The 15,196-nt window shown below is 37.0% G+C and overlaps 1 protein-coding gene across 1 annotated transcript in view; it reads right to left on the reverse strand.

The window, feature by feature from the left end:
- Nucleotides 1-5,696: 5,696 nt before the first annotated feature.
- The window catches only part of LOC147396338 (uncharacterized), a 30,320-nt gene continuing 20,820 nt past the window's right edge, over nt 5,697-15,196 (reverse strand). The window contains 2 exon segments of the mRNA XM_086450094.1: nt 5,697-5,935; nt 6,221-6,392. Coding sequence (XP_086306220.1) covers nt 5,697-5,935; nt 6,221-6,392 — 411 coding nt within the window.

Raw genomic sequence — 15,196 nt, forward strand, 5'->3', positions numbered from 1 at the left:
CCTTAGTTAGATGATGGACGATTGAGCTTAGATACAATGATAACCCTTAACCTCTTTGAAGGTGAATTTAACCAATTTCAGTGTCACCCCCTTGATAACATTTTAAATGAACCCTGAGATTTTATGCACCAATCCATTAAATAATTCATTAACGTAATGATTATTCAGAAAAATAATTTTATTGCACTCTTGAAAAATATTGACAAATAATGTTTTCATTGAATAACAACTTCCACAAACATATTTCAATAATTTTCATGCAAAAATAGATTTTTTGTAAATCATTTTTTTTCTGAAAAATATTTTTCTTCCTTCTCTTTTTTTTAGAAAACATTTTCTTTTAGAAAACTTTTTGGGAAAGCATTTCCTTTTGGAAAATCTTATTCTTCCGGAAAATATTTTACTTTTGAAAAACATTTTTCTTCTGGAAAACATTTTCCTTCTTTTAAAATGGGTTTAAAATCTGAATCAGAAAAAAAATTTGAATTTCATTTTGATTCAAATGGCTCGGCCCATAATGATTGTTGGATCGGGATGGACTGGGTCATTATTGTAAAAGAATGGGTTATTTATTGGGTTGGTGCACCCATTTTAATTTTTAAAAATAAATTTTTGATCCTTGAGGACAATCATACACCTTGATCTCATCATTCACATCACTCACATACATTCATCAATCACATGCATTCATTCAATAAACAACCCAGGAACACCCACGATAAGTTCGAGTCGTGACCTACTGGGAAGGTTTCTAGACTCTAAGCTTACTATGTGCAATGCATTTTTATCTGGCCACCCTTGCCTAAGCACACCTATATACCTTTCGATACGTGATGACTTGGTTTGATATACCGTATAGGTGATAATCTAAAACCTCAATTTACTTCTCTGAAGCCAAAAACAGCCAGTTTGATCTCCAATTGAGAGGTGGCGCACAATGCTGAGCAAGGGCCAACTTAAATACCTCTCGTCTAGAATAGACGTAGTCTATCCCCCTCGTACAGTAGGGTACAGCGGGGCAAGATCTTGCTTAGGCACCGATTTTGACCAAGAAGTGCAATCAATATACTTAGACTATCTTTTATACCTACGGGTACGAGTCAAGAGTTGTAGCTTTCATAAATGGTTTGGCATCCCACGAGGGGACCGACCACGTACTAGTACTACGTTGGCAATCGGGACATGTGACTGTGTGGCTTACAATAGGTCAAAGGCTCAGGTCGCTCCAGCCTGGGTGCATCAACATACTTTTCAGAATCACCTGATCAGATGGTATTGTTGCCCCCAGTTTGATATACCCTAAGGTACGTGACTGGAGTTTTGGGTTTCATGAATGATGTCGCATCTCCGAAGAGACCGGGCCACGCACTAGTTCCACGTTGGCTAAATGGGACGTGTAAGTGAGTAAAACAGTAAACGTGCATGTGGTGTGTGCAAAACAGGATGGGGTGTGCCCGGGACCTTTTTCAAACAAATGGGCCCATGGATCCAATCAAACCAATCATACATTTAATCAAAATCAAAATCATTCAAATCATATGAATATTCAATTAAGATCACATTATTCCCATCACATAAGCACATTAACATTACGATCAATATCAATCATGTATTTCAAGCAAGATCATGGTAAATTAATCAATAAATATGGCATATGATAATGATCAAACAAACATTGTAATAGGCATAATTTTCATAATTTTTAAGGTCCAATCAATGATCACTTTTGGGTGATCCAAAATAAATCGAGATTCCAATAGGTGTTACATTGATGATAGAATGACAATGGTTGAGATGAGCTCACTCTCAAGAACATTAATTGTGCCAACATTAGATAAATTCAGATTTTCTGTGAATTAGGAAAATACAATCTGAATTTGCATCGATGATATCTAAGGCTCCCGATAACAAAATCGAGTGAACTCAAGTTCTAAATTAATCTAATCGATGAGATCTAAATTTTATTAATAGGTGTCCAGACTTAGTTCTCACCAGAATGTTTGTAAAAATGTTTTAACGTTGCTGTCCCAACTTTCATTCAGAAATAATTCCATATTTACAGATTAAACTTGCATCGATGATATCTAAGGCTTCCGATAACGAAATTGAGTGAACTCAGATTCTAAATTAATCTACTCGACTAGATCTATGTTTTATTAAAGGCTCCCAGACTTAATTCTCACTAGAATATTCTCTAAAAAAGTTTTAACATTGCTGTCCCAACTTTCATTCAGAAATAATTCCAGATTTACAGATTGAACTTGCATCGATGATATCTAAGGCTTCCGATAACGAAATTGAGTGAACTTAGATTCTAAATTAATCTACTCGACGAGATCTATGTTTTATTAATAGGCTCCCAGACTTAATTTTCTCTAGAATATTCTCTAAAAACGTTTTAATATTTCTGTCCAACCTTCATCATTCCATCATTTTCATAGGTCAATTTGAATCTTTCATTATTTAGGAGTCATCAAAAAGTGATCCTTAATTGGAAAAAAAAATGCAATACCCAAAATCATCTACAATCAAGACAAAAAATAAATAAACTGAAAAAATAAATAAAATAAATCCAACTAAATAATAAAAAAATCTAGGTCATCTTGGCAATGCTCCCATACTTGGGGTTTTTCAAGTTTGATCCTCAATAGTCCCCAGCGGAGTCGCCACTGAAAGCGCCCTCGATCCGCGGGGTGCGCGGATCCACTTTTGACTCTTGAGGTTTGGGAGTCGCCACCTAGTTATTGTGGTATAGGAACCAAACTGACTCTAACATGGATAAAAAAACTAATCTACCACAAAAAATCTGAATTCGGGGATCATGTTACGGGGTTGGAAGGTGTTAGGCACCAACCCCGCCCGGCCAAAGCCGATCTCTACTAACTTCCCAAATATATCACATTGCTAAAATCCTAGATAAAAATAAAAAAAATTACATACCTTTCCGATAGTAAGGATTTTGAATAGAGTTAGTGTTTAATTAGAGATCTTTTAATTAGAGTTGTGTTTTAGTTAAAATTGTTTTAGGTAGAATTGTGTTTTAATTAGTATTGTTTTAGGTAGAATTATTTTTAAGTTAGAACTCTACTAGATAGAGTTATTATTTAATTAGAATTCTATTATGACTTTTGGTCTTATTTGATTGACTTTTAATGTTTTGACTTTGGTCTTAATTGATTGACTTTTAATATCTTGATTTTAGTCTTGCTTAATTGACTTTAATTTTGACTTCAGTTTCACTTGATTGACTTTAATACTTTGACTACAGTCTTGCTTGATTGACTTTAAATTTTGGAGAACCCCCTTCCATTATTTGTTTAATTCTTTGGACCCCCAAATGGAGGGGTCCTTAAAGAAATATCCCACGAACCCTCAACAATTTTGCCTGAGAGTCCGATTAATCGATTTTTCAGGTTCAAAATTTTAAATTAATTTCATTAATGTTTCACTTTAATTATTTAATATTTTATTTATTAATTTCGAATTTTTTAATTATGAAAATTGTGAAATTACCGTTTTGCCCCCGGAGAGGACTTTTCACGTTTTAAGTCGGTTTTTAATGTTCTAGGATGTTTTAGAATAGGTTTTTCGTAAGGAATTCAAAGAGAATGTTGGTTTGTGTCATTTATGAAAATTTTTATGTGAAATGATTGTGAACTTTATGAGGGGCATTTTCGTAATTTTGTCAAATTCTGTTAAAATTGGTGAAATGATTTATTTGGTTCCGATTTGTTATTTTATGTGTTCGAGAGAGTTTTCCTAAGCGTAACGTAGGCTCTAGGGTTGTTTTGAGGTTAGGGGTATTTTGGTAATTTGGTAATTTTTTATTGATTTTTATCGTGAAGTTTCTTTTTGGTTTGCAAGATGATGATTTCTATGTTTCTGGGGTCGTATTTTCCTAGCGTAGCGTGGTTTCTAAGGTTTTGTCAATTCGAGATACCTCATCCGGATTTCTGAAACACATCTGGTAACAAAATAAAGCAATGGACTACACATCCATCATTGGGAATCATTACAATCGGATTGACGAGTTGATTAATCAGGCGAGTACAAAAATGGGGTGTCTACAGTTACGCACAAATATCTGGTGAAGGATACGTAATGGAGTACGCAGACTTGTTGTGCGAAGGGCACCATTAGTAGACCAATAAAGTCGGTTGCTAAGACCACCAAATACTTGTTGAAGTTGATCGTGGCGAATTGAAGGATTGGGGTCTGGTGCAGGCATAGGTTCACTAGTGACTGGAATCCCTAACATGCGACCAATGGTATGGGGAGCCACCACAATGTGAAGTGGAGGGCGAAGATGAAATGCCGTAACTACCAGTGACGGAGGATTTTCTGTGAATTCTGTTACATTGGCGTAGAAGTTCATCACTTGTATTGGGTAGGTGTCACCTTCGAAGTTGATAACCTCGACCCATCCCTCCCTATGAAACATATCAAGCACGCCATACTTGAGGGCCGTAGACTCTTGAATGTTAAGTTTGCATATGACGGGACAATTCTTGAAGGCGGTACAATGAGAGAGATAACTTGCATGTTCCCGTGGTAGGTTTCCTTTCGATTCTGAATCATCATCAATGGATTGGGAAGATAAGGACGATGTCGAAGAGTGACGAGACGAGGGAGCCGCATGCTTGTCTTTCTTGGCATGTGACGAGCATCGAGTAGGCAAATTTGGGGAATTGGTACCTCTTTTGACCATCAAGAGAACCACTAGGGTGATGGGAAAAATGGAAAGTAGAACCCATATAAGGGACATGGTGTAAAGGAGATAATGGAGAAGAGAGTGAGAGAAAGAGAGAGAAAGGAGCTAAGGAGGAAGAGTGGAGAGCAAAGAGGGCAAGGAAAATGAAGAAAAAACAACAAAACCTTCTTTAATGCTTGCTGACGGTCCCATCATGACTGTAGCACAGTTCTATTATAGCTGGGGCACGGTCCCACAGTGATCTGCCATGCTTGGGTATGGTGCTACCATGAAAATAAATTTCACGAAATAATAATTCTTTTGGGTTCCTCATGATATTTACATAAGAAAAAGCTATGGAACACCCTCCAAATTCTCTTAATAAGGATAGAAAATTTTTACTAAAATATGCCTTAGCGGGATTTCTTAAAAAATTTGAAAGAGAGAAAATTCTCGAAAATTATTCAATGTACGCGTCAACGGCGCGAGAACCAACTTATGATGGGTCTAGGAACCGAAATATACCAATTTCCATAACTTTTATAAGGTTCAAGTGATGGTGAATTTTTTTTTTACGGACATAGCTCAGAAGCATGCGTTGACAAAGAGAGAACTAGCAAGCTTCAAAATGAGTTATAGGACTCAAATGTGCCCATAGTGGGTGAAAATCCAGAAATTGGAATTTTCGAGAATGCTACCGAGTACTCAACCAATATCTCGAACCGAGGGGCTCACATGGAGCATACCCCAATGGAGTTCAAAAGGTGTTCAAACCGCATCGAATCCAAAAGTTTTGTGAGATTATTGACAATTTGACTCTTGGTCGAAACATATTCAAGAGAGATAACGTGATCTTCAACAAGCTCACGAATGAAGTGATGGTGAATGTCAATATGTTTTGTCCGAGAGTGTTGGACAGGGTTTCGAGAGATATTGATGGCACTAGTGTTGTCACAAAATAAGTTCATCAGGTCTTGAGATAACCCTTAAGTCAAAAACATATACTTCATCCATAGGAGTTCTGTACAACAACTCTCGGCCGCAATGTACTCGGCCTCAGTAGTGGATAGAGAAATGGAATTATATTTCTTTCTTTGCCAAGAAACAAGATAATTTCCAACTTAAAAACAACCATCACTGGTGGATATCCTGTCATCAACGTTTCTGGCCCAATCGACATCGGAGTACCCAGCATAATAGAAGATGAATCGAAGGGGTACCAGAGGCCATACTCAGAAGTACCAGCTACATAGCGAATGATCCGTTTATTAGCCATTAAATGAGATTCCTTAGGATCAGCTTGATAACAGGCTTAGGCTCCAACATAATAGGAAATATCTAGCCAACTGGCTATTAGGTAGAGGAAGCTTCCAATCGTACTCCTATAGAGGTGCTGATCCACACTTTTTCCAGATAGATCTTTAGAAAGTTTGAGTGTGGTGCTCATTAGAGTGTGGTGAGTTTGTCCAGACTAAAGACCAAAATGATCTACTAATTCTTGTGCATACTTAGTCTGGGAGATAAACATACCATCCTTAAGCTGTTTAACCTGCAACCCCAAGAAGAAATTGAGTTCACCCACTATGTTTATTTCAAATTCAGATTGCATCAAGTGGGCAAACTTGTGAGCCATCTTTTCGTTAGTGGAGCCGAATATAATGTCGTCCACATTGATGTAGGCAATAAGGGTATGACCCTTGACCTTTTGAACAAATAGTGTTTGATCAACACTACCCTTAGTATAGTTATGGTTGATCAAGAATTGAGTCAATTGTTTGTACCAAGCACGAGGGGCTTTTTTAAGGCCGTAGAGTACCTTTTTAAGTCTAAAGACTTTGTGAGGATGCCTAGGTTCAATGAAACCCTTTGGTTGTTCAACATTGAAAGTGCCTTCGATCCGTGGGGTGCACGGATCCGCTTTTGACCTTTAAGGTTTGGGAGTCGCCACCTAGTTATTACGGTCTAGGAATCGAATATTAACTCAAAATGGATAAAAACAACTAATCTACTAAAAAATACTGAGTCCGGGGATCAAGTTATAGGGTTGGAAGGTGTTAGGCACCAACCCCACCTGGCAAACGCTGGTCTCTACTAATTCTCAAATAAACTACATTGCTAAAAGACCTAAATAATAAAGAAAAATTAAAAAATTTATACCTTTCCGAAGACAACGTTCTCGTTCCCTCAAATCTGACAGAGTAACTCCTTGTACAGTACTCCTCGCTTCATTCTGTCTCTGGATCTAATTTCTGATCTTTGAGGTGAGGTATCTCTTTCTTAGATTTGGATTCTTCGAATTTGTTTATGGATTTCTAGGTGTTTTTGAAGGGCTTCTAGGTATTTTTCGAGCTAAAATTGAAGTATGGGTGTTGGGTAAAGAGTTAGGACATCAAAATTAGGATTTATGGGAGGCTAGGGAAGCTTTTTGGCCTACTTCTCTTAGGGTTTATTATTTTATACGAAAATAGGGTGTGGAGGTTCCTATTTATAGATTTTTTAAGTGTTTGTTTAGATAGAATTAATGTTTAATTATAATTTTTTTAGTTAGAGTTATATTTTAATTAGAATTGTTTTAGGTAGAGTTATATTTTAGTTAGAATTATATTAAATAGAGTTATTATTTAATTAGGATTGTTTTAAATAGAATTATTATTTAATTAGAACTCTATTAGGATTTTGACTTTTGGTATTATTTGATTGACTTTAAGATTTTGACTTTAGTCTTACTTTGTTGACTTTTAATATCTTGGCTTTAGTCTTATTTGATTGACTTTAATTTTGACTTTAGTCTTACTTGATTGACTTTAATTTTTTGGAGAACCCCCCTCTATTATATCTTAAGTCTTTGGACCCCCAAATGGAGGGGTCCTTGAATAAATATCTTGGCAACCATCAACAATTTTGTCGAAGAGCCTGATTGATCTATTTTTTTGGTTCAAAATTTTAAATTAATTTTATTAATGTTTCACTTTAATTTTTTAATTTTTTATTTATTAATTTCTAAATTTTTAATTAAATTATAAAATTATCGTTTTGCCCTCGGAGAGGACTTTTTGTGTTTCAAGTCAATTTCTGATGTTCTAGGATGTTTTAGAATCGATTTTTCATAAGGAATTTAATGGGAATATTGGTTTGTGTCATTTATGAAATTTTTTGTGCGAAATGGTTGTGAACTTTTTGAAGGGCATTTTCATAATTTTGTCGAATTCTATGAAAATTGGCGAAATGATTTATTTGATTTTCATTTGTTGTTTTATGTGTTTGAATGGGTTTTCCTAAGCGTCACGTAGGCTCTAGAAATATTTTAAGGTTAGGGGTATTTTGGTAATTTGATCATTTTTTAGTGATTTTTATCGTGAAGCTTCTTTTTGTTTAAAAAATGATGATTTCTAAGCTTTTGGGTTATATTTTCCTATCGTAGCGCGGTTTCTACAATTTTGTCAGTTCGAGATACCTCATTCGGATTTCTGAAACATATCTAGTAACAAGATAAAGCATTGGAATAAACATCCATCATTGGGACCGTTGCGATTGGGTTGACGAGTTGATTAATCAGGGGGATGTAAAAATGGGGTATCTACAGATGTCCCTATTTGGCAGAGGGTTGAAGCAAGCTAGATAACAAATCTATTTTGGTAGATAGTGCGATATCCAAATGCCAAAGCTAGTGACAGTTCATTTTGTAACCTGATTTAGCAATTCGTTGGGATATTCAGATCCTTGAGCGTAAAACTCTCCCTGAATTAAAAGGCGGTCAGGTCATCGAGCGAGAACTCTCACTGATAGTGTCAGATCCTTGAATTTTAGACAATTCTCCTTGACTAATGTAACAACTGTGCAAGTATGTGCACTTAAAATCTGAGGTAAATTTCAAAGAGTTTAAGTTGGAACAAAGTGAATATAAATTGAGCGTAATTTGAGCATAATCTAAGCATAAATTGAGCATAATCTGAGCATAGACTGAGCATAAACTGAGCATAATTCGAGCGTAAACTGAGCATAATTTGAGCATTAACTGAACATAATTCTGAGAAAACCTTCAGCGGTAACTGAGCATAATTTTGGGAAAACCCTCGGCGGTTACTGAACATAATTCCGAGAAAACCTTCGGCGGTAACTGAATATAATTCTGAGAAAACCCTCGGCGGTACCTGAGTATAATTCCAAAAAAACCCTCGGCGCTAACTGAGCATAATTCTAAGAAAACCCTCAGCAGCGACTGAGCATAATTCGAAGAAAGCCCTCGGCGGCATATGAGCATAGTTCTGGGAAAACCCTCTGTGGCATCTGAGCATAATTCCGAGAAAGCCCTCGGCGGCAATTGAGCATAATTCTGAGAAAGCCCTCGACGACATCTGAGCATAGTTCCGTAGAAAACCCTCGGCAGCATCTGAGCATAATTCTGAGAAAGCCCTCGGCGGCAACTACGCATAATTCCGAGAAAATCCTCGGCGGTGACTGAGCATAATTTTGAGAAAATCCTCGACGGTAACTGAGCATAATTCCCAGAATTCCCTCGGCAGCATCTAAGCATAGTTCCGAGTCTAAGCATAATTCCGAGAAAGCCCTTGGCGGCAACTGAGCATAATTCTGAGAAAACCCTCGACGATTAGTGGCTGAATAAAACTGAGAATGAAGGAATAAATTTGGGAAAGAAAGATTGAAAATGAATCTGGAAAGAGTGATTGAATCTGGGAATGAATACATCTGGGAAAAAATGAATGCCCTATCTCCTATTTTAGGTAAAAGGGTTATGAGTTAATCTCTAGGCACAACCAAATGTGAGATAAAAAATACTTTTATTTAAATCTCAAGATTTTATCCAAAAGTTTTATGAATTTAAAACTTGAGTTTTTATTTCTTTTGAACCTCAAGGGTTTTTCGAAAAATTGTTATCAAGAGGAAAATCTTAAGTTTGGAGTTCCCATTATCTTTTAAGATTAACATTGCTCAAAAACAAAATGCCCCTAGTTTGATAACAAACATGACATTGGAGATAATTGAATACATCATGTAAAAAAAATGCCATTATATAAAGGGAAAACTACATATTTAGAGGAAAACGAAAATGCCCCTTGTATGAAGGTTTGAAATGTTTGATTACCACAAGCGCAATAGAGATTCAACTTTTAATTTTGATTAATTTTATAGAAGATTTTGAGTTAGGCTCAAAAAAATAAAATATTTCCTTTTGAGACTCATCATAGAATTTATCCTTCTCTCCCTTGGTTCACTTGGAAAAGTAAAAATTTTCAAATCGATCGTAGACAAGTTATTAGTGGTTTCTGAGTCTGTGCCTGGTTTAAGCTAAGTATTGAACTTGATTACTCGGACTTCTGATGTTTCAGCTCGAACTACTTTGGATTTTCTTCTTTTTTGCTTTGCTGCTCTAACTTTTGCCTAGATCGCCTTTTCAGGTTTTCAATCCAGCGAGCTTTCTTTTTTCTTTGCTATGATTGTTGTCAAAGTTGTCCTTTCGGATTTTCAACCTTGCGAACTTGCCTTAATTTTTGCCTAAGTCGCCCTTTTGGGATTTTCAACCTAGCAGGACCATTTTCTTATGGAATGGCTGTCTAATCATGCTTTGCTATCTTTCTTGACTTTTCACATGGTACATAGGAGGACTTTTATAGGTAAGCTTAGGACTAGGTATAAAAAGAAATGGATTTTAAGGTTCAAAACCCGAATGCCCCTTGTGTGGCATTTCTTTTTTTTTGCCTTGAATTTTCTTTCCCATTCTGAAGATATTTCTTTTCCTTTTGAATTTTTTTTTAGATTTTTTCTTTGTCGAGGAATCTATTTTTTTATTTTGATGTGGTCGGGCCTGAAGTAACTTCTCAGGTTCCCTATGTACCCCAGAATTTTGGGATCAGACCAAAACATAGTTCGTATCTTCCCTCCTTTTGGTTAGGTAATCAGGCTAGGAAATAAAAAGGCATGATTTTTTTTCTTTTTGAAAAGGCTACAAAGGGGTTGAGAAAGGATATATTGAACTGGGTAATAAGAGAATTGATTCGACCAAAGATGGCTTCCTTAAATGAAGTACCGTTTGATTTGGTCAAGGTTGGTTGGTTCTGGTAATTCGATTCCATCATGATCTTGAAGCCTAGCAACTTTTCTTGGTAATATTTCCTTGATGATGAACGGACCTCCCCAATTTGATTTGAACTTCCCTCTAGGGTCAAAGATAGGTGTCCGATTCTCTTTGAGTACTAAATCCACGACTTGTAAGTGACAGGCCTTGATCTTTTTGTCAAACACACGGGTGACTCTTCTTTGATAAGCTTGCATATGATACAAAGCTCTCAGTCGTTTTTCTTCGATCAAATTTAATTCTTCACACTGTTGATGAACCCAATCTACTTCTAACAACTGACTTTCCAACAAGACCTGAGAGATGAAATTTCCATTTCAACTGGCAAGACTGCTTCCATGCCATACACTAAGGAGTAGGGAGTAGTTCCAGTAGAGGATCGAATTGAAGTTCGATATGCCCATAGTGCAAATGGCAGTTTTTCTAACCAATCTCGATGTGATTGACACATTTTCCTGATGATAGTCTTAAGATTCTTATTAGCTGCTTCGACTGCTCCATTAGTCTGAAGGCAGTAAGGAGATGATTTGTGGTATGAGATTTTGAACTTTGAAAACAATATAATAACCTCAGCTTTGAAGTGTGACTCGTTATCAAAAATCAACTTCGAAGGTACCCCGTATCGACTGATGATGTTTGTTTGGATAAACTTTGCAATTCGAGACGCAGTGAGGATAGCATAAGAGGCAGCTTCGACCTACTTAGTAAAATAATCGATAACAACTAGAATGTATTCATGCCCGTTTGATGCCTTAGGCAATATTTTACCAATAATGTCAATTCCCCAAATTGAAAATGGTCACGGTGAAGTCAGACCAACTAATTGAGAATGTGGCACATGTATGAGATTTGCATGTATTTGGCATTTGTGGCAGGTCTTGACTATGTAATGACAATCAGTTTTCATCATGGACCAGTAATACCCTTGTCTCATAACTTTCTTAGCTAACATTTTCCAACTCATGTGAGGGTCACATTCTCCTGAATGTAGTTCAACCATTATCTGTTCGGCTTGATCTTCATCGACACACGACAAATAAATCCATTCATAAGACCTTTTGTATATACTTCCTGCACACAGGATGAATTGAGATGCTAATCTTAGTAGGGTTTGTCGTTCCTTCCTCGATGTTTTTTCTAGGAATTCTTATTTTTCCAACACTTTTTTAATGTCTGTGTACCACGGCTTTCCATCAGGTAGTCGAGTAGCAATGTTGATCTGATAACAATATGCAGGTTTGTTTTTGACTTCGACAGTGATCGGCCTAAATTCCATGCCAGGGGCAAATGAATCATTGAAGATAGGGTGGCTAAAGAGTTAGCAAATCTCTTATCTTCCCTTGATACGTGTTGGAACAGGATAGCTTTAAACTTAGTCACTAAGTTTAACAAATACTCATGATAAGGCTTTAACTTTTCATACCTAGTCTTCCATTCTTCCAATGACTGATGTATGACCAAAGCTGAATCCCCAAAAATTTCAATTTCGATAATGCCCAGATTCAAAGTAGCTTCGAGCCCAACGATACAGGCTTCATATTCTGCTGTGTAATTGGTTTTAGAAAAGGCTAACTTAATAGCGATCGGAATGTGGTATCCTTCCAGAGAAAATAGAACTGCCCGTATTCCATACCCATTCTGATTGGCGGCTCCATCAAAGTATAGTTGCCATGTTTGGTTATACGGTTCTTCTTCAACATGCAAGATATTCTCATCTGGAAACTGATCAACAGACCTTATTCCTTTTACCACTGGATGATCTGCCAAGTATTCTGCCACAGCTCTCCCCTTGATAGATTTATGCGTAACGTGCATGATGTCAAAGTCTGATAACAACAACAGCCACCGTGCGATCCTCCTTGTCAGTGCCAATTTCTCGAAAAGATACTTGAGATCCATCCGAGATAACAAGATAATTGAATGGGATAACATATAGTGCCGGAGTCTCTGAGTAGCCCATACCAGTGCCAAACAAGTTTTTTCTAGGGCTGAATACTTTCGTCCATACTCTAACATCTTCTTGCTGATATTGTAGATAGCCCTTTCTTTACGAGTATCTTTATCATACTATGCAAGCATACATCCCATAGCTTCTTTTGTGACTGACAAATAAAGAAGAAGTGGTTCACCTGGTGTAGGTGGAACCAAAATAGGTGGGTTCAACAGAGACTTCTTGACTTGGTCAAAAGCCTTTTGACATTGCTCATTCCAAACGGTTGGTTCATTCTTTTTTAGGAACTTGATAAATCTGCTGACATATTGGATTCTACCCAAAAAACCTCGAATTTGTTTTTCAATCTCAGGGGTGGCATCTCTTGGATTACTTTAATCTTCATAGGGTCTACTTCGATCCCTTTTTGACTGACCACAAATCCTAACAATTTTCCAGAAGTTACTCCAAATACATATTTCTATGGGTTGAGGTGGAGTTGGTACTTTTGAATCCTTATGAGAAACTTTTCTAACGCAGCGACATGCCCCAGTCGTTCATTAGATTTGACTATCATATCATCTACATAAACTTTGACTTCCTTGTGTATCATGTCATGTAACAAAGTCGTAGTTGCTCTTTCATAGGTGGCTCCAGCGTTCTTCAAACCAAAAGGCATAACCTTGTAGCAAAAGGTTCCTTATTGTGTGATGAATGATATTTTTTGCATATCCCGAAGATCCATTTTTATTTGATTGTACCCTGAAAAATCATCCATGAAGGACAACAAAGCGTGCCTTGCCGTATTATCTACTAGAACATCTATGTGTGGTAAAGGGAAACTATCCTTTGGGCTTGCTTTGTTTAGGTCTCTAAAGTCCACACACATTCTGACTTTTCCATCATTTTTCTACACCGGGACAACATTGACAATCCACTCAGGGTATTCTACTAGTTCCAAAAATCCAGCGTTAATCTGCTTCGTAACTTCTTATTTAATTTTTAGAGTTCATTTCGGTTTCATATGTAGAAGTTTCTGTTTGATTGGTCGAGCATCAGGATATAACAGAATTCGATATTGAACAATGTTTGTGCTTACTCCCGACATATCCTCGTAAGACCACGTGAACACGTCTTTGAACTTTCTGAGCAAGTCTACTATCTCTTTGCGTTCATCGGGAGATTAAGTAACCCCAATCTGAATTTCTTGAGGACTTTCTTTTGTTTCGAGGTTGATAACCTCTATTTTCTCTATTAGAGGTTGAGCCCGACGTTCATCTTCTTGTTCAAGTAACTTGATTATTTCAGGGGGAGGTTCTTCGTCAGAAGACTCTCCCTCCAAAAGCCAGATTATTAGTTAAATTATTATTGCGCTCGGGGTAATAAAAAATTCCTTTCATTTCATTAAAAAGAAATGGGGTAACAGGACTCATTGCAGACTTGACAGACTCACTTGATTCAACAGGAAAAACAGACTCACTAGAACTAACATACTCAGCAGAAACAACTAACTTATTTGACTCGACAGAAATAAATGACTCATCCGGCATGTCAGACAAAACAGGACTAATAGGACTGACATACCCAACCTTGACGTGCAACACAAGACTAATTACATGATAGTTAGAGAAACACCCAACAGCGGGTTTGATTACAGACTGAGGATTTGGGATCCTCTTCTCAACTGATAACACTAAGATACTGTGATCTTCAATGAATAACTGCTCAATATTGAGGGAGTCCAGATTGAGCTGCCAGTCTTCAACTTCATTTTCTTCATCTTCTGTGCTTGCTTCAATTTCAGACGAATCCATACCAAAGAAGATCACAAATCCCGGCAGACGAGTACCTGTGATATGATCAATGAACGGCTCTGGGAATCCACAATAACGGAAGTCTTTTCCTTCTTTCACAAAATAGTCATTAAGGGTCTTACGATAGGGCTTCATTTTAATGAGATCCGTGGTGCACCTTTGCCTTTTTGCAATTGCCTTGTCCCACTTTGTCTTTCAAAATTCGGTACAGTCTTCCTTAGTAGGCTTATATCCTAACCCGTATGTACCGATGACCTCTTCAATCACTGGTGCCTCTTTAATACCTTGCTGCTTGCGACCTAGGCCCATACCAGGGAAAAATATCATTTTTTTGAACATATTGGCCATGTAACAGTTAAAGGTATTCTCGATAGGAAAATATTCTTTCACCGAGTGATCCCATTGAGCTAAGCATATCTTCTCAAATTCAAACCCGCTAAGCTCTATCCCCTATTGTTATAACTGAATCTCAAGCAGTGTCTCATTCTTGGCTTTAGTACAGTTTACGATTCCTACAATTTTAGCATCTCTATGGAAAGTAATCACTAGCCCATCCTTGAAAAACTTGACCTTCTGGTGCAGCGTGGAAGGGATGGCTTTGATCTAGTGTAACCATAGCTTTCCTAACAGTAAATTGAAAGAAGACTGGATATCGATAACCTGAAATT

This window comes from Akebia trifoliata, chromosome 8, assembly GCF_017979445.1.
Source record: "Akebia trifoliata isolate Shusen 1 chromosome 8, ASM1797944v1, whole genome shotgun sequence".
Classification (NCBI taxonomy): domain Eukaryota; kingdom Viridiplantae; phylum Streptophyta; class Magnoliopsida; order Ranunculales; family Lardizabalaceae; genus Akebia; species Akebia trifoliata.